At 40.4% G+C, this 26,210-nt stretch overlaps 1 protein-coding gene across 4 annotated transcripts in view; it reads left to right on the top strand.

The window, feature by feature from the left end:
* The first annotated feature begins 4,309 nt into the window (after positions 1 to 4,309).
* Positions 4,310 to 26,210, top strand: part of NUCB2 (nucleobindin 2) — a 56,763-nt gene continuing 34,862 nt past the window's right edge. For 2 of the 4 annotated variants that reach the window (XM_066365210.1, XM_066365180.1), the window contains exons 1-4: positions 4,310 to 4,446; positions 7,831 to 7,985; positions 24,197 to 24,340; positions 25,300 to 25,407. In XM_066365210.1, coding sequence (XP_066221307.1) covers positions 24,197 to 24,340; positions 25,300 to 25,407 — 252 coding nt within the window. In that variant the 5' untranslated portion in view covers positions 4,310 to 4,446; positions 7,831 to 7,985. Of the gene's footprint in view, positions 4,447 to 4,950; positions 5,082 to 7,830; positions 7,986 to 24,196; positions 24,341 to 25,299; positions 25,408 to 26,210 lie in introns of all 4 variants that reach the window. The other 2 variants (XM_066365191.1, XM_066365201.1) reach the window with 2 other exon arrangements.

The following is a 26,210-nucleotide window of genomic DNA, read 5'->3' as shown; positions in this document are numbered from 1 at the left end:
GAATACCTGACCTAAATAGAACTTAGTTTTTTCCTACTGAGAAATTTAAACTTTATTAGGAATACCCGAAGACACTTCTAGAATGGAGACCCCTGAGATTCTTTTCCCACTCAGTCTGTGTATGAGTTACTACATTATCTTCACAATAAATCCCCCTTTTCATTAAGTTAGCTGGAATTGGTTTTTAATGTCTTAGATCAGTGGTTCTCAACTAGGGGAGATTTTACTCTTCAGTGGATATCTGGTAATATCCAGAGATATTTTTTTTTTTTTTTTTTTTTTTTAGATTTTATTTATTCATTATAGAGAGGAGAGAGAAAGAAGGGGGGAGGAGCAGGAAGCATCAACTCCCATATGCGCCTTGACCAGGCAAGCCCAGGGTTTCGAACTGGCAACCTCAGTGTTTCCAGGTTGACACTTTATCCACTGCGCCACCACAGGTCAGGCTCCAGAGATATTTTTGATTGACACAATAGGGGTAGGGGTAGGGGCTGTTATTGGCATCTAGCGTGTAGATAAAAGGGATGCTGCTAGTATTCTACAGTGCACAAAACAATCCCACAACAAAACTTTGGCCCAAAGTGTCAATAGTATTGCTGTTGAGAAACCCTGCTTTAAAAAGAGTTCTTTAACTTGTGCAAGGAAGTTCTCAATAAAGCTGCCAATGAGTGAGATGGAGAAATAGGAGGTCTAAGGAGCAAGAAATGTGGAATGGCCTTTGATAGTATGGGAGAGAAAGTATGCTGAAGAAACATTGGAGGAATATTAGGCAGTGGTTAGGTTCTGCCTGAGGTTGATGACCTTGAATTTAGAAACATGAGACTAATTATATTTATTCTGCAGAGCTATATTGGTACAGACAAAGACAAGGCATACTGTGGGTTCATCCAGGGCTGGGTTTATTTTGTCAGGTGAGAGAAGGAGAGGAAAAGAAAGGCAAGGGAGTTGATGTTTGTATGAAATTTATTTTACTGATGAATCAGAGAGAAGAAATAAGAAAAAAATTTATAATAAAAACTGATGAGAGATAAAAATTAAGGAAACAATTCCACTTACAAAAACATCAAAAAGAATAAAACACCTAGGAATAAATTTAATCGAGTGAAAGACCTGTACACTGAAAACTATAAGATATTGACAAGAGAAATCAAAGCGGACACAAATAAATGGAAAGATAGTCCACATTCATGGATTGGAAAAATTAATACTGTTAAAATGTCCACACTACCCAAAGCAATCTACAGATTCAAAGCAATCCTATCGAACTAGAACAATCCTAAAATTTGTATGCAATCACTAACACCCATGAATAGCCAAAATAACTTTGAAGAAGAACAAAACTGGAGGCACCATATGTCCTGATTTCAAATTATATTACAAAGCTATAGTAATAAAAAAAAGTATGGTACCTGTATAAAAACAGAAACAATAGCTCAAAGGAACAGAATAGAGAGCCCAGAAACAACCCCACACATATATGGTCAATTAATTCATGACAAAGGAGCCAAGAGTATACAATGGGGATAGGAAAGTCTCTTCAATAAATGGTGTTGAGAAAACTGGACAGGTACATTCCAAAAAAAACCCAAAAAACAACTGGACCACTAGCTTACACCAGACACAAAAATGAACTAAAAAAACTTGGACAGTGATGTCCTGTGGGATCATAGAAGTGACCAGGGGAATAATTAAAATATTAAATAGCCAGAATCTCCTTGACATTTTTTTTATTGGAGTACAAAGAGATGTAATATTGGGTTGTTTCACTGTTATAGAGCCGTTGCCTGCTTTATGTCCACATGACATTCTGAAATATTTCCCTCAGTGATTTCTCCTAATCCTGCATCTTGCTATTTAATTTGATTGTACTATCTTTCTAATTTTCTTTTTCTTTCACCTCAGAATTTTGCTGGCATCTCAGCCACCAAGCTAGTGTTCATTATACTTTTTCTGTCATTGGATTGTTGGACTAAACCAATCTTCTCATTTTCCATTCTTTATCTTCACTGGATGACTATAAATAATCTAGATAGGTTATGACCAGATAATAATTTATTAAAGGTTCTAACCCAAATTTTAGTGCCTGGATCAGACAATGTATATTTGGCAATATGGTAGATAACAAGTGTTAAAAATGTAGAAGAGGCCCTGGCCAGTTGGCTCAGCGGTAGAGCATCAGCCTAGCGTGCGGAGGACCCGGGTTCGATTCCCGGCCAGGGCACACAGGAGAAGCGCCCATTTGCTTCTCCACCCCTCTGCCGTGCTTTCCTCTCTGTCTCTCTCCTCCCCTCCCGCAGCCAAGGCTCCATTGGAGCAAAGATGGCCCGGGCGCTGGGGATGGCTCTGTGGCCTCTGCCTCAGGCCTAGAGTGGCTCTGGTTGCAACATGGCGACGCCCAGGATGGGCAGAGCATCGCCCCCTGGTGGGCAGAGCGTCGCCCCATGGTGGGCGTGCGGGGTGGATCCTGGTCGGGCTCATGCGGGAGTCTGTCTGACTGTCTCTCCCTGTTTCCAGCTTCAGAAAAAAAAAAAAAAAAAAAAAAAAATGTAGAAGATATTTCTTGCTTTTAATGTATTCACAATTTTGTGTTTTCCACAGTGTTGGGATGTGGTGTTACCTTCTGATTTTACACTAGCATTGGTTACTAATGATACATAACCAAGATTCAAATATTTCTCATGATTTCCAATTGAAATTTAGTGCTCCTATATCATTACCTCTTGAATATCCTCTTTCTCTAGTCCTTTTACTCTTCGATCCATCCATGAGAACTGAAGATGATTCTTTTCTTTACATTTGCCTCTGCTATCAAACCTTCAGGGGAGGCAGAGTCACAACATTCTAGGGCATTCATTATAATGAGGGAGATAGTTTGAGATTTTAATTTAAAGAAAATGGATAAGTGTTTCCTCCTGAACCTTGAATAGGAACTTAACCTCCAGGTACTGTTCTAAGTATGTAGCTGAGAAGTATATAAGAGTAAAGATTGCTTAATTGAAATCCAGAGACCTGAATCCAGAGTCCTAGCTTAGCTGCTAACATAAAAATGGCTAACATTTACTGAGCATTTTATGTTCCAGTCACTTTTGTATTAACTTGTTATGCTGTAAGGAGGAGGGTGGTATATATTTATTTTTATTATTTTATTTTTTTGTGAGAGACTGGTAGTCCTGTTACTTTAGTTGTTCACTGATTGCTTCTCATACTGCCTTGACTAGGGGGCTCCAGCCAAGTCAGCGACCTTGGGATAATGTCTATAATCCCACGCTCAAGCTCGCTGCCCATGGTCAACCTGGTAAGCCTGTGCTCAAGCCAGGTGACCTCTGGCCTTTGAATCTGAGTCCTCAGTTCCCCAGGTTGAGGTTCTATCCGCTGCGCCACCACCTGGTCAGGCAAGGAGGTGGTATTTTAATCCCCATAATAGAGACAAGAAAACTGAGATAACTTGTCAGGTCATGGACTTGGTTTGCGATGAGTCTGGTTTTGCAACACAGGTAGTCTGGCTCCTTTGGTGCATTTAGCTACTACCATCTATTACTTCCTGATAAAAAGTTACCATTACTAACATATGCAACAGGTTCTGTATTGGTTTTCTGGAATGTTATCTCATGTAATCTTCACTAACGACTGTGAAATACGATTTTCACAACAGAGAAAACTAAGGCTCAGAGAGGTGCTATTATTTAGCAGACTCAAGCTCTGAAACCAGCCTCTGGGCTCCGAAAGCTTCTCTAACCCTTGAGCCACGTATATCTTTGAGCCTCTGTTTCCCCGTCTTTAAAATGAGGGTTGTGGAGATGTCTTAGTTCCATGAGGGGGAAGAGTGTAGAGATAAGAGATATCCCGCACATGGCTGTGAGAGAAGGTGCAGTGAAAAGCAGTCTAACCCAGAGTGGCCCAGCATAACGGGGTGAGTGCTGAGGGGGCTTGGGTGTGTTAGAACCAAACGAGGCCTTTGGGCGAAATTGGGTCTGACAGCCCGTCTCTTACCGGTTTGGGCGCTGCCGGAGCGGGCTAGCAACCAAGGGAGGGCCCGCTCCGTTGAAAGCACCTTATCCGCCCAAATCCTGTTCTACAAGCTTCTCCATGAAAGCAAAGGAAGGAAGGGGCGCGGCTTCCCCGCCCGCGTAGCAGAGCGCCACGTCCCTCTTGGCTCAACCTCCCCCGAGCTCCTCCGCGTGCGCGCTCCGCGCCGTTAGCCTCCCGGCCCGCCCGCGCAGTCTTGTCTCTGTCCTCACCAATCAGCGATTCGGAGATCCCAGTAGGACCAGTCAGCGGCTGGCTGGGGGGCGGGAGCTGTTGCCATGGCAGCGAGGGGGCGGGAGCGCGAGGTAGGGAGAGGTACAAGGCTAAGCTGCAAACTGGGAGCTAGCGAGACAGGTTTGTGTGCTGCCGGCTGAGCCTCGCGCGTGGAGGCTGGGGCTTGGTGAGGCCCGTGACTTCGAGGTGGGTGATCAATGTTGCGGAAGGCTGGGGCGGGTCCTGAGATAAGACTCAGGTCTTTGCCAGCGCTGCCCGGGCACTGAGGATTGCTGGGGCCGCACTGTGAGAGGGCATGGGTGGGAGGGGGCTTCCAGCTCGAGCTTGAGGTGCAGGGTCCTTTCCTCCGCTCTACTCGCTGCAGGCTTTCTTTGGGGTCGATGAGGGCGTCAGGTCTTGGCGAGGAATGGCGGGTGAGTGCAGGACCGAGCCCCGGGTGGGGTTCCAGCCTGGCCTTGGCAGGTCGATGGGCGATGGAGGTGCCAACTGTTGAGTACCCACCGATTCCCGGCTGATGCTCACTAACCCCCCCGCCGCCGAGCAAAGCTAGGCCGGTGAATCGTTCTTCTGCCCGTTCTGTTAAGCCGGTAACCCCTGACACTTAGGAGAGGAGAAAGTTCTTGTCAGTTGTGCATTGTTTTCCCTTAAGTGACAGATCGTTGGGTGTGAGGTGTGGTCTTTCGGTTTCAGAGTATGAGAAAGATGATGCTTCCTTTTTGCACCTGCTAAGTGATAACTCAGTGAGCAGATGTGGTTATTGTGGCTGCTGCTGTCTACTAAACTCCTAAATTGGATAATGTGCATTTTACACAATTGAATAAGTAAGTGCTGCCTGCCATCTGTGCCTTTTACTTAGGCTATTAAACCTGTGGATGAGTATGAACATCAAATGATGTATTACCTTGTTTAAAAAAAAGTGAATGAGACTGAGGGTAAATGCAAATATTTCTGATAGTTTTATTTGAAGGAGATTGTGTATTTAGAATTGATGAGACAGTTGCTTTAAGGAATTCTTAAAGTAATATAACTAATGGTATTGTAGGTTTAGATCAGAATATCCATAGCTTCTTTTACAGCCTATATAAGTTATTTGTTTCCTAAGGCATTCCTGGGGAATTCTGTTGAATAATAGGGTCAGGCAGTATCCAGATTCTAGCATCTTGCTCCTCATAGAAAGTGCCTCAGAATTCATAGTGATTTAAGCTGAGTCTGAGTTCTTGTTTTAGAAAGCTTAAACAAATTCAACTAATGTTGAACAAATGTTTCAATAAACATTCCTCAGTTAATAGGATTGATGATTTGAACAAACATGAACATTTAGAATTAAAAATGAAATTTCAAATAATATCACTCAGGATAAACATGAAACTTTATCTCTCATTATGGTCTTTAAACTCTCTATGATCGCCTGACCAGGCCGTGGCGCAGTGGATAGAGCGTCGGACTGGGATGCAGAGGACCCAGGTTCGAGACCCCAAGGTCGCCAGCTTGAGCGCGGGCTCATCTGGCTTGAGCAAAAAGCTCACCAGCTTGGACCCAAGCTCGCTGGCTCGAGCAAGGGGTTACTTGGTCTGCTGAAGTCCCGCGGTCAAGGCACATACGAGAGAGCAATCAATAAACAACTACCAAGATGTCGCAAAGGCAACGAAAAACTGATGATTGATGCTTCTCATCTCTCTTCGTTCCTGTATGTCCCTATCTATCCCTCTCTCTGACTCTCGCTCTGTCCCTGTAAAAAAAAAAAAAGAGATGTCCCCTAGAAAGCTGGCCCCCCCCGAAAAAAAACCTCTCCATGATCTTGTTCAACTTTGTAGTATGAGCAAAAAATTTATTTCTGTCTCCTTGTGCTTACTCATGCTGTTCTTCAGCATCTATCCTAACTTTATCCATCTTGCAAGGGTCAAGTTCATGTTGTGTTTACCTTTCTCTGATCTCCTGAGATAGTTATTATTATTATAAAAAAAAAATTTTTTTTTGTGTGTGACAGAGACAGAGAGAGGGACAGATAGGGTCACACAGATAGGAAGGGAGAGAGATGAGAAGCATCAATTCTTCACTGTGGCTCCTTAGTTCATTGATTGCTTTCTCTATGTGCTTTGACCCCGGGGGGGCTACAGCAAACTGAGTGGCCCCTTGCCCAAGCCAGCTACCTTGGGCTCAAGCTGGTGAGCCTTGCTCAAACCAGATGAGCCCGCGCTCAAGCCAGCGACCTCGGGGTCTCGAACCTGGGTTCTCCACATCCCAGTCTGACGCTCTATCCACTGCACCACCACCTGGTCAGGCGAGATAGTTATTATTTACATCACACATTTTGTATTTTCCCATTCAGCATGGTTTTTGCAAACTTGGTTGGTGGTCTGTAAAGACCAGTTAAAATGCAATGCACAATTAAGGCAATGAGGGTACCTTTCAAATCACTAGTTATCGGTTATAGGCATTAATATATAGTGTATCAGGAACATGATTAACACCAGTGCCTTTTTGTTTTGGGATTTGTTGTGTATATCTCTATACTAAATTAATTTTGTGTTATTTAGAATAATATTTAAATTGCTTTCTACTTTAAATGACCCTTTGGATGACGCAGGTGTACAAAATACTTTTGCAAGTATCGGATAGCTGGCGGAATCAAATGTAGGATTTTTTTTCTTTTTTAAAAAAATTTTATTTATTGATTTTTAGAGAGAGGAGAGAGAGAGAGAAAAAAAGGGGGAGAAGCAGGAAGCATCAACTCATGGTAGTTGCTTTCCATATGTGCCTTGACTAGGCAAGCCTAGGGTTTCCATTTGGTGACCTCAGCATTCCAGGTTGACGCTTTATCCACTGTGCCACCACAGCTCAGGCAAGTGGATTTTCAGATGTATTTAAAATAATCCTTAAAGTAGGTAATATTTTAAGTATTGTGAGTAATTGAGTTGACTATATTTGGCATGATAAATGATTAACTTTTTCTAAATAATTGATGTTCTAGAAAGGGGAAATATGTTATTTTTATGTTTGATAAATGCAGTTAGTTTATAGACTTTAAAAAACAGGCTGCTAAGAATTTCAAATAACTTTTATTAGGAAAAGGAAAAACCTCAATCACGTTAATGATTTTCGATCTAAAATTTAAAAAACCCACTACAGTATGGTGAAGAGTATATGTATTTAATTAGAATTCAATGCTCAGATTTCAATCCTGGCTTTACCAAATGATCTTGGAAAATCAGTTAACTTCAAAGATTTAATGGGAAAAATTACCTTATATCTTGAAGTGTTATTGCTGAGAAAAATAAACTTTTAGTTGGGATTATTCTTTCTTATTTAAAAGGAGAGCAATACGGTAAAATCTGGGCAAAACAATCAATATCTTTTGTCTATTCTGGTTTTTGATTCTGTTTATTTATTATATCTCTCTCTCCTCACTGTTGGAATATGATATAATTTAGTCTTCTTCCACATTATAAAATCTTGGTACTTTTTTCACAAGATGTGACAAATTTATACACTGTCATGTACCATTATTTATAACCTACATTTATGTTTACATTTAATGTTCTTTTTATTACTTTTTTTTTTTTAATTTAGGACCTATTAAGAGTTTGTTTTTAGTGAAAAAGCATTGAGCTTGGAGCCAAGACCCACCTCCTTATTAATTTGATATTGTGCAAATCATCTTACATCTCTGGAACTTAGTTGCCTCATCTGTAAAAAGGAGATAATAATTTATAACCTATAAGAAGGTAAGTGATTAGTTAAGAAAGCAAATAAAGAAATAAATAAAAACAGACTCAATGATGCCTTAAACACACAATGTTTATTTTCTTATGTGAAATAATTCTTGAAGTTGGCATTCTAGGTTAGGTAAAATAGCTTCATAAAGTCATCAAGGACCTAAGTGGTTTCCAGTTCTTTGCTCTGCTATCCTGAAGGTGTGGTGTGGTGTGGTCCTTGTAGTCCAAGATAGCTGCCAGAGCTCTAACCATCACAGCCAAATTCAAGGTAGCAAGGCAAAGACTGACAACGATGTTTGCTCTTCCTTTGGGGAGGTGTCCTGAACCAAAGCTCAGAATTCTAGGGAAGCAGGGAAATGTAGCTGGATGCATGGCTGCCCCGAATAGAACTGGGCTTTTGTTATTGAGGAGGAAGGGAAGATTTGGATATTGACAGGTATATCGAATTCTCTGCCACAGTATGGATTTTTCTCTTTTATCTCTGAGGATTGTAAGCCATGAAAACCAGTAATAGAAGCTTCGGTACTTTGCCATGGCAGAGCTTTAAGACTGACCATGACAATAGAAAAAAATAACTTTCATCTAATAAATTGTTGTTGTTTTTTCACTTTTATCTCATGATTTATTATGAAAGCCTTTCTGGCTTGATTGGGTATTTATTCTGGTTACTTTTTAAAATTACCCATAAAATGCTATTAGATGTTTATTGTGCAATTTATGGATGTATTAAAAGCTAAGTTTTTTTTTGAAACACTTGCTTTATGCAAGGCACTAAAGAGACAGAGATGTTATTTTAAGGTATCCCATAATAAATCATCAGAAAGTAAATTTTTGATGAAAAATATAATTCATCTCAAGATACAGTTAAAGTCAGGGTGATCAAATGAGGTACACTTTTGCCTTCCTTGTTAGTTAGAAGTTGTGGGTTGTTTTTTATTAACCACTTTATTACCTGTCTTGAAAAATTTCTTCTTACTTAACTACTAGTTCTTGTTTAACTTACTTAGGTATAGTATTTTATTTCATTCCAGGCCGTTATTTGTAAGAATTATATGAATATACCCTATACTTGTCTTGTGAAATGGTTTAGTTGCCATTATATCTGAAAAGAAAGTAACTTGAAATAAAGTTTCTAGAAAAGGAAACTGATACTCAGGGAGTGTAAGTTGAAGCAGGGAAAAATCTAAAGATTCAGTCAATCTTTTAGGGGTATTAGATGGAAAATAAGAAGCAAATGAAAATTTTATTACAAAGTATATATGTGTTTTTGTAAGGTTTTGAATTTTTCCTTCTATCACTTAAGGCAAAAGTAAGTAATTCTTTCACTACTAGTGCTTTGATTTCCTTTTGTTCCAATATAGAACCACTGACCTCACTAAATAAAATAATCAGGAGCCATATGAGTTCCTTTGTTCTGTTTTTAAAGTGAGAGTGGGGGAGATAGAGAGACAGACTCCTGCATATGCCCTGACCAGAATCCACCTGGCAAGCCCTGTCTGGGGCCAATGCTCTGCCCATTTGGGGCCATGCTCACAACTGAGCTATTTTTAGCTCCTGAGATGGAGGCTCCACAGAGTCATCCTCAGCACCTGGGCGATGTGCTCGAACCTATTGAGCCACTCACTGCGGGAGGGGAAGAGAAAGAGAATGGGGGAAAGGGAAGGGAAAAGAAGCAGATGGTCGCTTCTCATGTGTGCCCTGACTGAGAATCAAACCCAGACATTCACACATAGGGCTGGCACTCTTATCTGCTGAGCCAGCTGGCCAGGTCCTTTTTAAAAAAAATAAGATTTAGCCCTGGCCGGTTGGCTCAGCGGTAGAGCATCGACCTAGCGTGTGGAGGACCCGGGTTCGATTCCCGGCCAGGGCACACAGGAGAAGCGCCCATTTGCTTCTCCACCCCTCCACCGTGCTTTCCTCTCTCTCTCTTCCCCTCCCGCAGCCAAGGCTCCATTGGAGCAAAGGTGGCCCGGGCGCTGGGGATGGCTCTGTAGCCTCTGCCTCAGGCGCTAGAGTAGTGGCTCTGGTCGCAACATGGTGACACCTAGGATGGGCAGAGCATCGCCCCCTGGTGGGCAGAGCGTCACCCCTGGTGGGTGTGCCAGGTGGATCCTGGTCGGGCGCATGCGGCAGTCTGTCAGACTGTCTCTCCCTGTTTCCAGCTTCAGAAAAATGAAAAAAAAAAAAAAAAAAAGATTTTTATTTATTGATATTTTTTCTTCTTTTCCAAGTTAGAGGAGGAGAGATAGAGAGACAGACTCTGACATGCGCCTGGACCTGGATCTACCCAGCAACCCCCATTTGGAGCTGATGCTCTGCCCATCTGGGACCATGCTTGTAACCCAGCTATTTTTAGTGCTATAGGTAGAGGCTTCACTGAAGCCATCTTCAGCGCCCAGGCGAATGGTGGTGAACCAATTGAGCCATAGAAGGGGAAGAGAAGGGGAGGAAAAGGGGTGGAGAAGCAGATGGTTGCTTCTCCTGTGTGCTCTGACTGGGAATTGAACCTGGGACATCCATGCACAGGGCCAGTGCTCTACCACTGAGCCAACAGGCCAGGCCCTCTTTATTGATTTTTTAAAAAAGATTTTATTTATTGAATTTTAGAGAGAGGGGAGAGAGCGAAAGGTGGGGGAATGGGAGCAGGAAGTGTCAACTCGTAGTTGCTTCTTGTATGTGCCATGACAAGGCAAAACCTGGGTTTCAAACCAGTGACCTCAGCATTCGAGGTTGATGCTTTATCCATTGTGCACCACAGGTCAGGAGGAGCCTTAATGAATTTTTAAGAGACATTTAACATTGTAAGTCATCTGACTAAAAGTGTCTATTTTCTGAATACCATTTGAATGCCTTTAAAGATATTTTTATTTAAAAATTATTGATTTTAGAGAGGAACAGAGAGATAGAGACAAAAACATTGATTGGTTCCTGTATGTGACCAGGAATTGAACCTGCAACCTTTTTGTATTGGGGTGACACTCTAACCAACCGAGCTGTCTGGCCAGGGCTAAAGATTTTCTAATTAACGAAAAAAAGATCATGCTATGCATTGTTTTATAAACAGTATTTTTTCAAGTTGCAATTGTTTATTTCATAGACTGCCTTTCACACTACATTGAAAGTCCTATGAGAGTAGGGATTATGTCTATCTCACTTAACTTTATATCTGGCATAATGTCTGATACATAGAGAGTACGTAATAAATATTTATTAAATTAATAAATACACATAACAGATTAAAGAAAATATACTTTTTTTGAGGGGTAGGATAGACAGGAAGGGTGAGAGATGAGAAGCAGCAATTTATACTTGTGGCACTTTAGTTGTTCATTAATTACTTTATCATATGTGCCTTGCCAAGGGGGCTCTAGCCTAGTCAGTGACTTCTTGCTCAAGCCAGTGACCTTGGGCTCAAACCAGCGACCTTTGGGTTCAAGCCAGTGACCATGGGGTCATGTCTGTGATCCCACGCTCAAGCCAGCAACCCTACGCTTAAGCTGGATGAGCCCGCGCTCAAGCTGGTGACCTCTGGGTTTCAAACCTGGGTCCTCCATGTCCCAGTCCGATGCTCTATCCACTGTACCACTGTCTGGTCAGGCAACACAGTTTTTTCTCTCATCATCTTAGTGAATATGTAAAGTTAAATATATTCATAGTCTTATTATTTTTCTTTTTTTAAATTTGATTTATTGATTTTTAGACAGATGGGGGAGGGGAGCGGAGAAGTGGGAAGCATCAACTCCTAGTAGTTGCTTCCTGTATGTGTCTTGACCAGGCAAGCCCAGGGTTTCTAACTGGCGACCTCAGTGTTCCAGGTCGACGCTTTATCCACTGCATACCACAGGTCAGGCAGGTCAGGCATAGTCTCATTCTTTTGAAACACTCTTTTTTTTTTTTTTTTTTTTTTTACAGAGACAGAGAGTCAGAGAGAGGGATAGATAGGGACAGACAGACAGGAACAGAGAGATGAGAAGCATCAATCAACAGTTTTTCGTTGCAACACCTTAGCTGTTCATTGATTGCTTGCTCATATGTGCTTTGACTGCGGGCCTTCAGTAGACCGAGTAACCCCTTGCTCGAGCCAGTGACCTTGGGTCCAAGCTGATGAACTTTGCTCAAGCCAGATGAGCCCGCGCTCAAGCTGGCGACCTCGGGGTCTTGAACCTGGGTCCTCCGCGTCCTAGTCCTATGCTCTATCCACTGTGCCACCGCCTGGTCAGGCTGAAACACTTTCTTGATTCAAACTTGTCAATATCTGTGTTTTCTACACAGAACTGTTCTTTCTACTATGGAGAGTTACAGTGATTTTCTTTTAGAAATTTCTTCAAGCCCCTTTGCCTGGAATTTTCTTTCAAGCCTCTGACACTCATTTTGCAAGCTCTGATGCCAGTACTTTCTTGAAGATGATACTCATTTTGTAAGCGCTGATGCTAGTGCTTTTCCCAAGATAGCACCAGTTTTCTGATTCATCTTCTTTCTTTAACTTCTCCTTCAATGCTGTGTTGGCTGAAACGCTGAGGGGTTGCAGTTGTCTGGAAGAATAACATCAAAGTTGTATTACTTTTCAGGCAACCTATTTAAATTTTCAGATACACAGCCTCAGAATGCATCTAGAACTAAACTACACTTGGTAGGTTAGGAAGGGCTCTTGGACATTCAAACCAGATTTAGTCAACCATCATCCATCTTGTCACCCTTTCCCCTTCTTATGCATACAAAAACATTTTTGGGAAATTATTTTGTAGTTTAAAATTTAATTTGGTAGCAACTTTTGGCCATAGGCATTTATGATAGTGTTATAGTAATATGCTTATTTCTGACCCATTCTCAGGATTTCAATGACTAGCACCTTTATCATTAGTGTATCATTTTGAAGCATATAAAAAGGACATCAGGATTTTGTCAGCATTTTCCTATTGACTAAATTCAGCTTTGTTTTTTCCCTCAGGTGACATGGAAGTTATGCAGCTTCTGTTTAGTGTTAGTAGGAAGTTTCTTACAAATGGACATTTTCCTTAAAGATGCATGAATTCATCAAATTAGTCTCATGTTCCATATAAGATGTTTTATTAATTGCAGGCATTGTAAATTTCTACTGCTTTAATTTTCAGTGTTTGGCTGCTCATGTGGGTGGGTACCTTCCTGTCTAAAAGCACTTATTGTTTCTTTACAAGAAAATGTAAAATTGCTGTTATTCCTTTAATATCAAATACTTCCGCTTTATGAATATCAGCTGCTATATTTCTATGTTTACAAAATAACTTTGCATTTCAATGCCAAACCATAATATAATCTTTTGAAGACATTTAAAATGGTAATTAAACTCAATTTGTGAAGTACCAACAAGCAAAAACTCAATTTGAAGTTACTGGAGTAAGAATAGCTATGATAAAGTTTGTACATCTGTAGGCAGTAAATATTATTTTGTTATTGCCACTTCTTCAACCACAATTTTACACTTGATCTTAGCCAAAAGGCAGAGCAGCGATTGGTAACCTCAATTTTAATAGTCTGTTAACTGAAAAACACTCTGATTTCTGAGATGTTAAACTGGGGAGGTGTACATCTTGGAATTGATTAAGTACCTTATTGGTAATTAAAATTTAAAAAAATATTTTAATTTTTTTACCAATTTTAGAGAGAGGAAGGGAGAGAACAAGAGAGAGAGAGAGCAAGAGAGAGACACACACACACACAGGAACATCAATCTGTTCCTGTATGTGCCCTGACTGGGTATTGAACTGGCAACCTCTGTGCTTGGGACAGTACTCTAACCAACCAAGCTATCCAGCCAGGGCCATTATTGGTAGTTTGATTAAATATAAACAGAACATACTTCTAATCTCTGTTAGAAGACAGAGATTGTTAGGCTGAATAAAAAGGAAGTGTGGTATGTGTGTTTATATCTATACCCTAATCAAAAGAAACTGGTTTAGCTATATTAGTATCAAATAAAATAGATCTTAACACAAATTGGGGCATAAAGGTCAGTGAAGTGTGTGGATTTTTTTTGTTTTGTTTTTTTTACAGGGATAGACAGAGAGTCAGAGAGAGGGATAGCTAGGGACAGACAGACAGGAACAGAGAGAGAGAGAGATGAGAAGCATCAATCATCAGTTTTTCGTTGCGACTCCTTAGTTCATTGATTGCTTTCTCATATGTGCCTTGACTGCAGGCCTTTAGCAGATGAGTAACCCCTTGCTTGAGCCAGTGACCTTGGGTCCAAGCTGGTGAGCTTTTTGCTCAAGCCAGATGAGCCTGCACTCAAGCTGGCGACCTCAGAGTCTCGAACCTGGGTCCTCTGCATCCCAGTCCGATGCTCTATTCACTGCACCACTGCCTGGTCAGGCTAAAGGTCACTGAAATGTGATAAAAGATTAAATCCACCAGAAAGTTAGAAAATCTTAAATTTGTGTACATTTAATAACATGGCCTCAAAATATTTAAATAAAAAGACAATTTGAAGGAAAAACAGATAAAAAAATTGTAGTGTAAGATTTCAACTTGCAGATTAATAGTTATATTCATTAAAAGAAAGAAGCGGTCCTGGCTGGTTGGCTCAGCGGTAGAGCATCGGCTCGGTGTGTGGAAGTCCCAGGTTTGATTCCCAGCCAGGGCATACAGGAGAAGCTCCCATCTGCTTCTCCATCCCTCCCCCTCTCCTTTCTAGCTCCCTCTTCCCCTCCCACAGCCAAGGCTCCATGGGAGCAAAGTTGGCTCTGGGTGCTGAGAATGGCTCCATGGCCTCCACCTCAGGCACTAGAACGGCTCCCATTGCAATGGAGCAATACCCCCTAGTGGGCATGCCAGGTGGATTCTGGTGGGGCTCATGCAGGAGTCTGTCTCTGCTTCCCTGCTTCTCACTTCAGAAAAATATAAAAAACAAAATGAAAGAAAGAAAGAAAGAACCATGAGTTGGTAGAATTAGTTCTACTAACAGAAGACCCCATAACTTCAAAGCTTGTTACTTGACATTTTACATGAGTGATTGGGATGCATATGGCTGAGGAAGAGAATACAGACAGTTTTCTTTGGTTGCAGTAGTTACACTTTTTATAGTTTCCTACCTCCTTGGGGATCACATGTCCTTCCTTGCAGAAAGGACTTATTACTGTGCTAAAACAAAGCATAATTCAACGAAGAACAACATGCATACACACTATTTGATAAATTCATTGAATGGACATTTATTGTCCAACTCCATATTCAGTTAAAATGAAAAGGGCAATGAGAACTTTCAAAGTGATTCAGCTCTAATTATAATTAGCAAATCACAGCATCGACATGGATGTATGAAACCTCATTTACACATTCTAAAAACCTTTAATATGGCAAGATGTACTTGGTTAACATTAAAAAAATTTGGATAATATGCAATCAGAAATTCTTATGGGGTTTTAATATATCAAATGATGGTTTTAACATGATTATGTAGGACCACCAAGTTATACATCTTTACAGCACTGAAAAGAGATTTTACTACAAAGTGTCAAGGAATAACAGTGGTTATGCATTTATTTATTATGTGGTCATACATTTATTGGATTCCAGACCCTGATATCAGTCCTCTAGTGATAATAAGCAAAGAGGTAGTTTTTTGGGTTTTTTTTGTATTTTTCTGAAGCTAGAAACGAGGAGGCAGTCAGACAGACTCCCGCATGCGCCTGACGGGGATCCACCCGGCACGCCCACCAGGGGGCGATGCCCTGCCCATCTGGGGCGTCGCTCTTTTGCGACCAGAGCCACTCTAGCGCCTGAGGCAGAGGCCATGGAGCCATCCCCAGCGACCGGGCTATCTTTGCTCCAGTGGAGCCTTGGCTGTGGGAGGGGAAGAGAGAGACAGAGAGGAAAGAGAGGGGGAGGGGTGGAGAAGCAGATGGGCACTTCTCCTGTGTGCCCTGGCCGGGAATCGAACCCTGGACTCCTGCACACCAGGCCGACGGTCTACCACTGAGCCAACCGGCCAGGGCCGCAAGGAGGTAGTTTTAAAGATGAAAAACAGTTCTTTTTTATGGAGAAGACCATGTGAAAATATATCTGCTTATTTGAATTCTGAGTGAATTTTAATATCAGTAATATCTGCCAGGAAATCTTAGAAGTTTGCTTGTTGAATTTCTGACCCTTGTTCTTAGATGATATACTACTGTTTTATCCATACTTGCAACCTGGCAGCATAGCTCGGTCCTGAAATGACAAGGTTGTGGGTTAGCTCTTCGGACTGGGCACACACGAAAGCAGCCAATGAGTGCAAAACAGAGTGGGACAACAAATGAATGCTTCCCTTCCCCCTTCCGTCTCCCCTTTCTCTCCCTTCTTCTCTCTGTCTTTAAAAGAAAAAAATTAAGTCCATTTGGTTGGAGTGTCGTCCTGGAGCGCAGAAGTTGCGAGTTCTATTCCCTGATCAGGGCACAGACAAGAGCAGCTCAATGTTCCTATCTCTCTCCATGTTTCTCTCAAAATAGAAAAAAATTAAAAAAAATGCAGCTATGGTATGAACAACTTTTCCTATAGAATTCTTTTTTTTGTGTGTGTGTGTGTGTGTGTGTGACAGAGACAGAGTCAGAGGGAGGGACAGATAGGGACAGACAGACAGAAAGGGAGAGAGATGAGAAGCACCAGTTCTTCGTTGCAGCACCTTAGTTGTTCATAGATTCCTTTCTCATATGTGCCTTGACCTGGGGGGGGGGGGCTACAGGAGACTGAGTGACCCCTTGCTCAAGCCAGTGACCTTGGGCTCAAGCTGGTGAGCCTTGCTCACACCAGATGAGCCCGTGCTCAAGCTGGCGACCTTGGGGTTTCAAACCTGGGTCCTCTGTGTCCCAGTCTGATGCTCTATCCACTGCGCCACTGCCTGGTCAGGCTCCTACAGAATTCTTAAGTCAGACTCTAAGAGAATGAGAAGATCTAAGCACATCAAGTTGCAGTAATGAATTTTCCATCCTTAAATAAGCATGCTTAGAAAAGAGCTACCTCAAGGAATTGGCTTTCATCACGCACCTCCACTTTCACAGCAAAATGAGTAGAGTCCCTTTCTAATTCTCCCCAGCCCAACAGAGAAAATGAGATCATGTTGAGAGTTAATTTAAAAGTTGAAGATTTGAATGTACTATTATACTTGATCTCATGTATCCTCCCATGTTTACATACCTAGCCCTGGCCTCAACTGACCTCCAGACTCAAAGTCCAACTTTCTTTTCCATATTCCCACTGCAAATGTAATAGGCATTTCAAACTTAACATGTCAGACCTATGCGTGGTCCCTGCCCCTTCCAGCAACTGTCCCATCATCTCCCTTGTAAGCAGCATGTACCACCATTCACCCAGCAGCCCAGGCCAGATGTCTAGGAATCCTCTCCCTTTCTTCAAAATCCCTTTACATGCAATCAATCCTTCAGAAGTCTTACTAGAGGTAGTTTCAAAACATATCCCGAATATGTATACTTGACAGCACCTCCTACACTACCACCTCAGTCCAAATCGCCATCATCTCACCTGATGGCCAAGATCTCCTAACTGATCTCCCTGCTTACACTTTCGCTGCTCCATAGCCCAGTCTCCACTTTTTCCTTACTTTTAAAAAAACTGAAATATTCACATATCATAAAATTTAACCTTGTAAATGAAACGTACAATTCAGAGGTTTCTAATATATCCACAAGGTTATGTACCTATCACCACTATCTAATATTAGAAAATTTTTTTTTATATGTTTTTTGTATTTTTCTGAAGTTGGAAACGGGGAGGCAGACAGACTCCCGCATGCGCCCACCGGGATCCACCTGGCATGCCCACCAGGGGGCGATGCTCTGCCCATCTGGGGTGTTGCTCTGTTGCAACCAGAGCCATTCTAGCGCCTGAGGCAGAGGCCACAGAGCCATCCTCAGTGCCCGGGCCAACTTTGCTCCAGTGGAGCCTTGGCTGCGGGAGGGGAAGAGAGAGACAGAGAGGAAGGAGAGGGGGAGGGGTGGAGAAGCAGATGGGCGCTTCTCCTGTGTGCCCTGCCGGGAATCGAACCTGGGACTCCATTAGAACATTTTTATTACCTGAAAAAGGAACCCCATGCCCATTAGAAGTTATTTCTCATTCCCCTCTTGCCTTACCAGCAGTCCTAATCAATTAATCTACTTTCTTTATGGATTTGCTTATTCTGGACATTTGATATAAATAGAATCATATATATCCTTTTTATATCTGGTTTTATTTATTATTAATCAGTTCTGTTGTACTTGATTTTAAAGCAAGCAGTTGTCTTCTTGAATTCTTAGTCTTTTGTTCTTTAAAATTATCAAAAAGTGAAGCTAGTTTTGGTTTTGGAATGGCAGCCTCAGTTTATTGTCTCCTTCCTGCTGAAGTTAAAAACAAAATCCAGCTTAAAGGAAATGCAAATCTGACCATCTCTAAACCTCTAAAATCAAAATGAAAGAGGAACTTTCTGGTAGAAGCAAGCTGTAAGGTTGATCAGAGCACACAGTGCCTTACCCTGTATCTGGTGTGAAATGTTCCTGGCTTTACTTCATTTTTATTGTATCTAGACAGGCACTATCTTTGGAGGTTGATAGTTTTGTATTCTTTGTATCTCAGCACCCAGGTCTTCTATTTGCTCTGCTAGTGTGATTTTCAGCTGGCTGAATAAGCAATATTTATTTTCAAGTCATTTATAAATCTTAGCAATCATTTCATACAATTGGTGTGAGTACAGTCAGTTTTATTAGTATTTCTGATAATGTAAAAGGAAAGGGCTATACTTTAAAGAATAAACTGGTAATAGAATTTAAGAGCTTGAAGAATACTGAGGTCTAGTTAAATTTCCTTTTTAAAGAGAATCCATTATTTTTAAAAAGGAGACAACTAGTGAGAAAAGTTAATTGACTGACCTGTGGTCACATAGCAAGTGAGTGCTAAGGCTGGGAGTTAGAATATAGACTTAAATTGAATTTTGCCTTACTATTCTTAGGTATAACACCTGGTTCTCTTTCCCTTGAGGATTTCTATTTTCTTTTCAGATAAGCATTCTCCTTGTCATTGTGTAGAAGAGGTTCATGAGTAACAGAGTAAAGGGAGGCAGTATGTTTTCAAATGTTAGTTAGCATGCATCAGAATCACCTATAGGGTTTGTTAATACAGAGTGTGCCCCACAGCGGGCCCGCCAAAGATGCTCTGATTTAGAAGGTTGGAGTAAGCTTTGAGAATTTCCATTTCTAGCAAATTTGCAGGTGATGCTGAGGCAGCTGGTCCAGGGACTCACACTTGGAGAAACCCTGCTTAGAAGCAGACACAGGCTTTGGAGTCATTCACTCCCAGGGCCAAACTCTGGCTGTATTACCCAGATCAAGTTCTTTAACTGATATGTCTCCATTTCCTGTACTTTTTATTACTTTAAATTGGGGATAATAATATATATTTCACATAATTAAAAATTAAATTAGTTAATATAAAAAAAAGATTTAGCATGATGCTTGGTTTATAGTAAACACTCAACAGATTATTTATATTGTTATTTATAATAAGCCTGGGGCCCAAGTTTATGAACCATAAATTTAGTCAGTGTTTTAAAGTAGATGTCCAGAGACTTTGTAACTTTATCACTTTGAGATGTTGTCAGGTCTCTCCCTCTCTCTCTCTCTCTCTCTCTCTCTCTCGCACACACACACACACACACACACACACACACTCTGTCTCTGTCTCTGTCTCTCTCTCTCTCATATGTACAAATAGATTCCTGTCTTTTTTTTTTCTTTTACAGAGAGAGAGAGTCAGAGAGAGGGAGAGACAGGGACAGACAGGAATGGAGAGATGAGAAGCATCAATCATTAGTTTTTCATTGCGCGTTACAACACCTTAGTTGTTCATTGATTGCTTTCTCATTGTGCCTTGACCGCGGGCCTTCAGCAGACCGAGTAACCCCTTGCTTGAGCCAGCGACCTTGGGCTCAAGCTGGTGAGCTTTTTGCTCAAACCAGATGAGCCCACACTCAACCTGGCGACCTCGGGGTCTCGAGCCTGGGTCTTCCGCATCCCAGTCTGATGCTTTACCCACTGCGCCACCGCCTGGTCAGGCAATAGATTCCTGTCTTGCCTTATTTATGGCAGATGAGTCAGAAGAGTGAGAGAGTGAAGTGAAAAATTAGTAAAGCAATTCCACTTCCAAGATTAGATTTAACTATAGTTTACTTTTATTAATCTCAGTCTCCTATTGTGTATTGAAGTAAACGACCCAATAAAAAAATGTATTTTAAAATATGTGACAGAGTTGCCAATTTCTGAGACAGAACTGCTTATTAATTGCCCTAGGTATGAGTGTTGTATGGTGGGAGGAGAGCCTAAGGGATATTGGAAGTAATGCTGGGTGGAGGGAGGAGTCTATGTGAAAGATTCTTTAAGCTCTGAGTGGTTCATATCAAGGGATAATTACAGTTCCTGATGAAGTCTGCAATGAAATTACAGAGGTACATCACTGAGCTGAATATTTTGTGCACATCATAGGAAGACTATTCAAATCATATGAACACTTATTCATTTGTTAACTATATGTGTTCCATGATAGGAGCCATGGAAACACACTTAATTTCCAGAAGTGATTTGATTGGTTAAGTCATAACTTGGGCTTTTCAGCCGTGACTATGCTTAAAACTATTATCTTTTTAATGGTCATTTGGCCAATCTATTTGCAGTGACTCATGGAACTTACAAAAGTTTCAATTCAGGGTTAAAAAAACCAAATTCAGTGTTACTTTTAAATTAATTTTTTAAAAAAGATAAACGTTATAGCTAAGAAATATGTGAAAAGAGGCTCAACATTATTAGCCAATGAAATGCAAATCAAAATCAAAATGATAAACTATTTTATATCCAGTAGGTTGGCTATCATAAAAAAGATAGACAGTGATATGTGTACAGGGTGAGGATATGGGGAAATTGGAGCCTTCTTTTATTGCTGGTGGCAATATAAAATGGTACAGCAGTTATGAAAAAAGAGTTTGCCAGTTCCTCAAAAAGTTAAGCATGGAATTACCAAATTGACCCAGCAATTCTGCTCCTAGGTAAGTAAGTACAAGAATTGAAAACATGTGCCTGACCTGTGGTGGCGCAGTGGATAAAGCATCGACCTGGAAATGCTGAGGTCGCCAGTTCGAAACCCTGGGCTTGCCTGGTCAAGGCACATATGGGAGTTGATGCTTCCTGCTCCTCCCCCCTTCTCTCTCTCTCTCTCCTTTCTAAAATGAATTAAAAAAAAATAGAATTGAAAATATGCTAGTACAATAATTTGAACCCAAATGTTCATAGCAGCATTATTCATACTAGCCACAAAAGTAGAAACAACCCAAATGCCCATTGATTGATGAACTGGTAAACAAAAGGGTGACTATCCATACAATGGAACATCTGTTTGGCTGTAAGAAAGAATGAGCAGTCATTCATGTTGCATCATGGTCAAACCTTGAAAATATAATGCTAAGTAAAAAAGTCAGATACAAAAGGCCACATATTGTATGATTCCATTTATATGAATATCCAGAATAGGCAAATCTATACTGATTGAGAGTAGGTTAATGGTTGCCAGGGGCTAGGAGAGTGGGGGCATGGGGAGTGACTGCTAATGGATATAGGGCTACTTTCTGGAGTGATGAAAATGTTGTAATATTAGATAGTGGTTATAATTACACAACCTTATGAATATACTAAGTCACTGAATTGTACTTTATGGCATGTGAATTATATCTCAGAAAAACAGAACATACCCCTTCAGTGGACATGAAGCATGAATGAACAATAAAATTTAGTTGTCATAAAAAATAATTACAGCCTGACCAGGCGGTGGCGCAGTGGATAGAGCATCGGACTGGGATGCGGAGGACCCAGGTTCGAGACCCCGAGCTCGCCAGTTTGAGCGCAGGCTCATCTGGCTTGAGCAAAGCTCACCAGCTTGAACCCAAGGTCTCTGGCTAGAGCAAGCAGTTTCTTGGTCTGCTGAAGGCCCGCGGTCAAGGCACAAATGAGAAAACAATCAATGAACAACTAAGGTGTCCCATCAAAAAACTAATGATTGATGCTTCTCATCTCTCTCCATTCCTGTCTGTCTGTCCCTGTCTATCCCTCTCTCTGACTCTCTCTCTGTCTCTGTAAAACAAAAAAACAAAACAAAAAACGCCCAATATATATAATAAATAAAAAAAGACATTAAAAAAATAATAATTACAGCCTGGCCTGTGGTGGTACAGCGGATAAAACGTCGACCTGGAACACTGAGGTTGCCAGTTCAGATCCCTGGGCTTACCTGGTCAAGGCACATATGGGAGTTGATGCTTCCTGCTCCTCCCCTTCTCTCTCTCTCTCTCTCTTTCTCTCTCTTCCTCTCTCTCTTCTCTAAAATGAATAAATAAATTTTAAAAATGCCTTTGAAAATAATTACAAAAGAGGAGGAAGTGATTTGTGGTGGGAAGATATTCTGTGCAGAAACAACCATGCTTCTTTAGAGATTTGTAGTGCACAGCAGCCCACCACAAGCTCTGCAAGTCTTAAAACAATGAGAACCTATTTAGCTTCATCGAACCAACATCTTCCATCCACGTATTTCCTCATGAAGAACATTTACTCAACAACAATCATGTGGAGGAACCAGTGACCTAGAGAAGAGTGACTCATGGGCTAGAGCATACATAGATAGGACTTACCTGACAAGTTTATTAAAACATTCTTGGGCCTCACCCCAGAGATTCTGATTCAGGAGGTCTTGGGTGCAGCCTAAGAATTTGCATTTTGGACTGTCAGGTGATTTGATTTTCCAGGTTTGAGAACTAAATTTGAGAAATGTCTTTACAGAAAAGACAAATCCTTACCTGACTTGTGGTGGCTCAGTGGATAAAACGTCGACTTGGAACGCTGAGGTCACCAGTTCGGAACCCTGGGCTTGCCCTGTCAAGGGACATAGGGGAGGTTGATGCTTCCTGTTCCTCTCCCCTTCTCTCTCTTTCTCTCTTTCTCTAAAATGAATGAATAAAATCTTTAAAAAAAAGGAATAGACAAGTCCTCAACCTTCAGTGGGTGAGTTTTATATGAATTATATCTTTAAAAAGATGTTTAAAAAATTTGATAGACTAGAAATAGCATTAAAATGTGACTTCTAGTGATTTTGTTAATGCAAGAAAATGCTCTGTGAGAGAGCTGCTTCAATTAAAAATGTCTTCATCTGTAAAATAAGTCATTGCCCTACTTAGGGTTGTTCTTCATCTGTAAAATGAGTCACTGCCCTATCTAGGGTTATGGTAAAAATGAGGCAAAGTACTTTTTTTCCAAACTGCGTTCTGTGGATAAAAACATGTTACTTGGAAAAAAACAAAGTCCCTGACCAGCTAAACTGGGGAGATGCTGAGTTAAATAATGTGTTTTCCAGATTGTTGGTCAGACCATTATTCTTGACTTGGACCCTAACATGAGTCTGTATGTATAAAATTAATTAAGTATGAGGTCTCTATTCATTTTAATTCTTGTAGCAGATCCTTCAGAGCTACTAAGATCCTTATGGAGTGGAAACTGTTTGAATAAGCAAAATTTGAATCATATTGTTGGACTAGCAGTAGTTGCTCCTTGTTTGTTTCAACCCTGTTACATCTGCTTGATATTTTGTTGACCTATTTATTTGAGGAATTATTGACCAAAAAATAACTTTAGCAAATGGCTATTGAGTATGATAATGTTTAATAAGTTTAAGAGAATATTTATAGCTAGTTATTTGTCTCTTTTAATCAACTTATGTCCATGGAACATCTTATTTTCAAAATTAAGTTGAAGCTAATTAAGTATTATGTACAGAAATAATTTTATATTTCTAATACTTTAATTAAGAAAAAACTATGTAGGTTTTTTCTTATTTTCCCTTTCTTAGGCCATTTATTTTTTTTTAAATTTTGAGTCCTTCACTGCGTCTTTATTTGAAGCTTTTATAATTAACCAAAAGTGTTCTAATACTATATAAACTTTAAAATTTTATTTCCTTGTCTTTTTAATTTTAGATAAAAAGCAGTTCTCCCCTGATTTTCTTTAATGATATAGTTTAAGCATTATTTTTATTTTATAATTTATTTCAACCCTTTTTCTAGAATTCTTTTGTTGTGTTAAACTTTCTGAATTTTAATATTTTATGGATGTGGCTTTGGGAATGCATGTGTATATAGTTTGAAGACATCTTTTCAGGACCTTACTATAATTATACCTTTATTTCAGATGAGGTGGAGGACTGTCCTACCACAATATTGTTTTCTATTGGTTACATGTCTACTTACTGCTCTTGAAGCTGTGCCTATAGATATAGACAAGACAAAAGTAAAAAATGTTCACGCTGTGGACAGCGCAAAGATAGAACCACCAGTAAGTCAAATGAGAAATATAACTTTGTGGGAAGAATTTTAACTAAAATATTGTTAATATGTATTAGTTATAAAATTGGATGTTTAGAAACTATTTCTGAAATAGAAGTAAAAAGAGTATATGATAAGCATATGTGGTTTAATATTAGACAAACTTTATTTAATGTAGTTAGTATGTTAGTGTATAGAAGAATTAATTATACTGCATTTCTAATGTAGCGCTCACCAGCCAAAAAACATTATATTTATTTAAAAGAGAGACAGATAGCAATGAGGAGAAACAGGTAACAATGGGGTAAAACCAAATAATATTTTTATTTTATTATTATTTTTTTTAGCAAGAGAGAGACAGAGAGAAGGAAAATAGGGACAGACAGATAGGAAGAGAGATGAGAAGCATCAATTCTTTATTGTAGCATCTTAATTGTTTACTGATTGCTTTCTCATATGTGCCTTGACCAGGGGGCTGCCGCAGAGCCAGTGACCCCTTGCTCAAGTCAGTGACCTTGGGCTTCAAGCCAACGACATTTGGGCTCAAGCCAGCAACCATAGGGTCATGTCTGTGATCCCAAGCTCAAGCTGGCGACCCCACTCTCAAACTGATGAGCCCGAGCTCAAGCTGGTGAGCCCATGCTCAAGCCGGCGACCTCAGAGTTTTTAGGGTTTTTGAACAGATGCAGGGTCTTCAGCATCCGAGGCCAATGCTCTATCCACTGTGCCACTGACTGGTCAGGCCCAGATAATATTTTTAAAGTCTTCATTATCTAAGCTATATAGAAAAACTACTTTTATGTAAAGTAAGACATGATTTTGGTGTTATACCTAAAACATGATTAAACTATCAAATTAGATATGTCTCAATGCCATTTTGCTAGACAGTTTTTTTTTAGACTTGAGATCTTTAGATTTAGTGAAGATTAAAATTTTCAGAACGTTTATTGTTTGTTTCTTAATTTGAAGGATACTGGACTTTATTATGATGAATATCTTAAGCAAGTGATTGATGTGCTGGAAACAGATAATCATTTCAGAGAAAAGCTCCAGAAAGCAGACATAGAGGAAATAAAGGTAAACGCAATTAAATAATTATTTAAAACCATTTGCGCATGCCAGACACTGATCTAAGTGCTAGGGATATCGAGTTGACACTCACTCCCAGCCCTTACAGGGCCCTCAGGGGAGACTAGCATCCAGAAGAAGATTATTAAGATAAATATATGATGAATGTATAATATATTTTGGATATGCAGAGGCTGGACTTATAATTCAGTAAGAAGCAGTGGGGGAGTCATTCTTTTTCGTATAGATTATGTAAGTGCTTAACACTGTGACTGAGAAAAGGGAAGAGACTAGGAGGATTCCTAGGCCAAGGCACAAGGGTACTGAGACAAGGGACATACAGGAAACTGGGAGTAGTAACTGTTACTGGAACCTAGACTGGGAGTGGAGGCCATGATTGACGAAGAGATGAGGTTGGAAAGAATCATGGGTTAGATGATGGAAGTCCTTGTGTGTCATGTTAAGGGGCTTGGATCATGATGTGAGGACAGAAGGAAGGTTTTCAAAGATTTAGAATAGGTTAAGTTCTGATGTTTTAATCAGGTCATATTAACAGAAGAGGTAACGACTATATCTTATGACAATAGGCGAAATTGCCTCTTTTTAAAAAATTTAGAAATTAAATTTAATGGGGTGACATTGATCAAAAAGAGTACTTAGGTTTCAGGTAAACATCTCTACAGCATTTGAACTATTGCTTGCGTTGTGTGCCCCTCACCCAAAGTCAAATCATTTTCCATCACCGTATATTTGTCCATCTTTACTCCCCTCCTCCCTTCCCCTGGTAACCGCTTCACTTTTATCTGTCTATG

The sequence above is a fragment of the Saccopteryx leptura genome, chromosome 1 (assembly GCF_036850995.1).
Source record: "Saccopteryx leptura isolate mSacLep1 chromosome 1, mSacLep1_pri_phased_curated, whole genome shotgun sequence".
NCBI lineage: Eukaryota > Metazoa > Chordata > Mammalia > Chiroptera > Emballonuridae > Saccopteryx > Saccopteryx leptura.
This window is presented reverse-complemented; position numbering and strand designations above follow the sequence as displayed.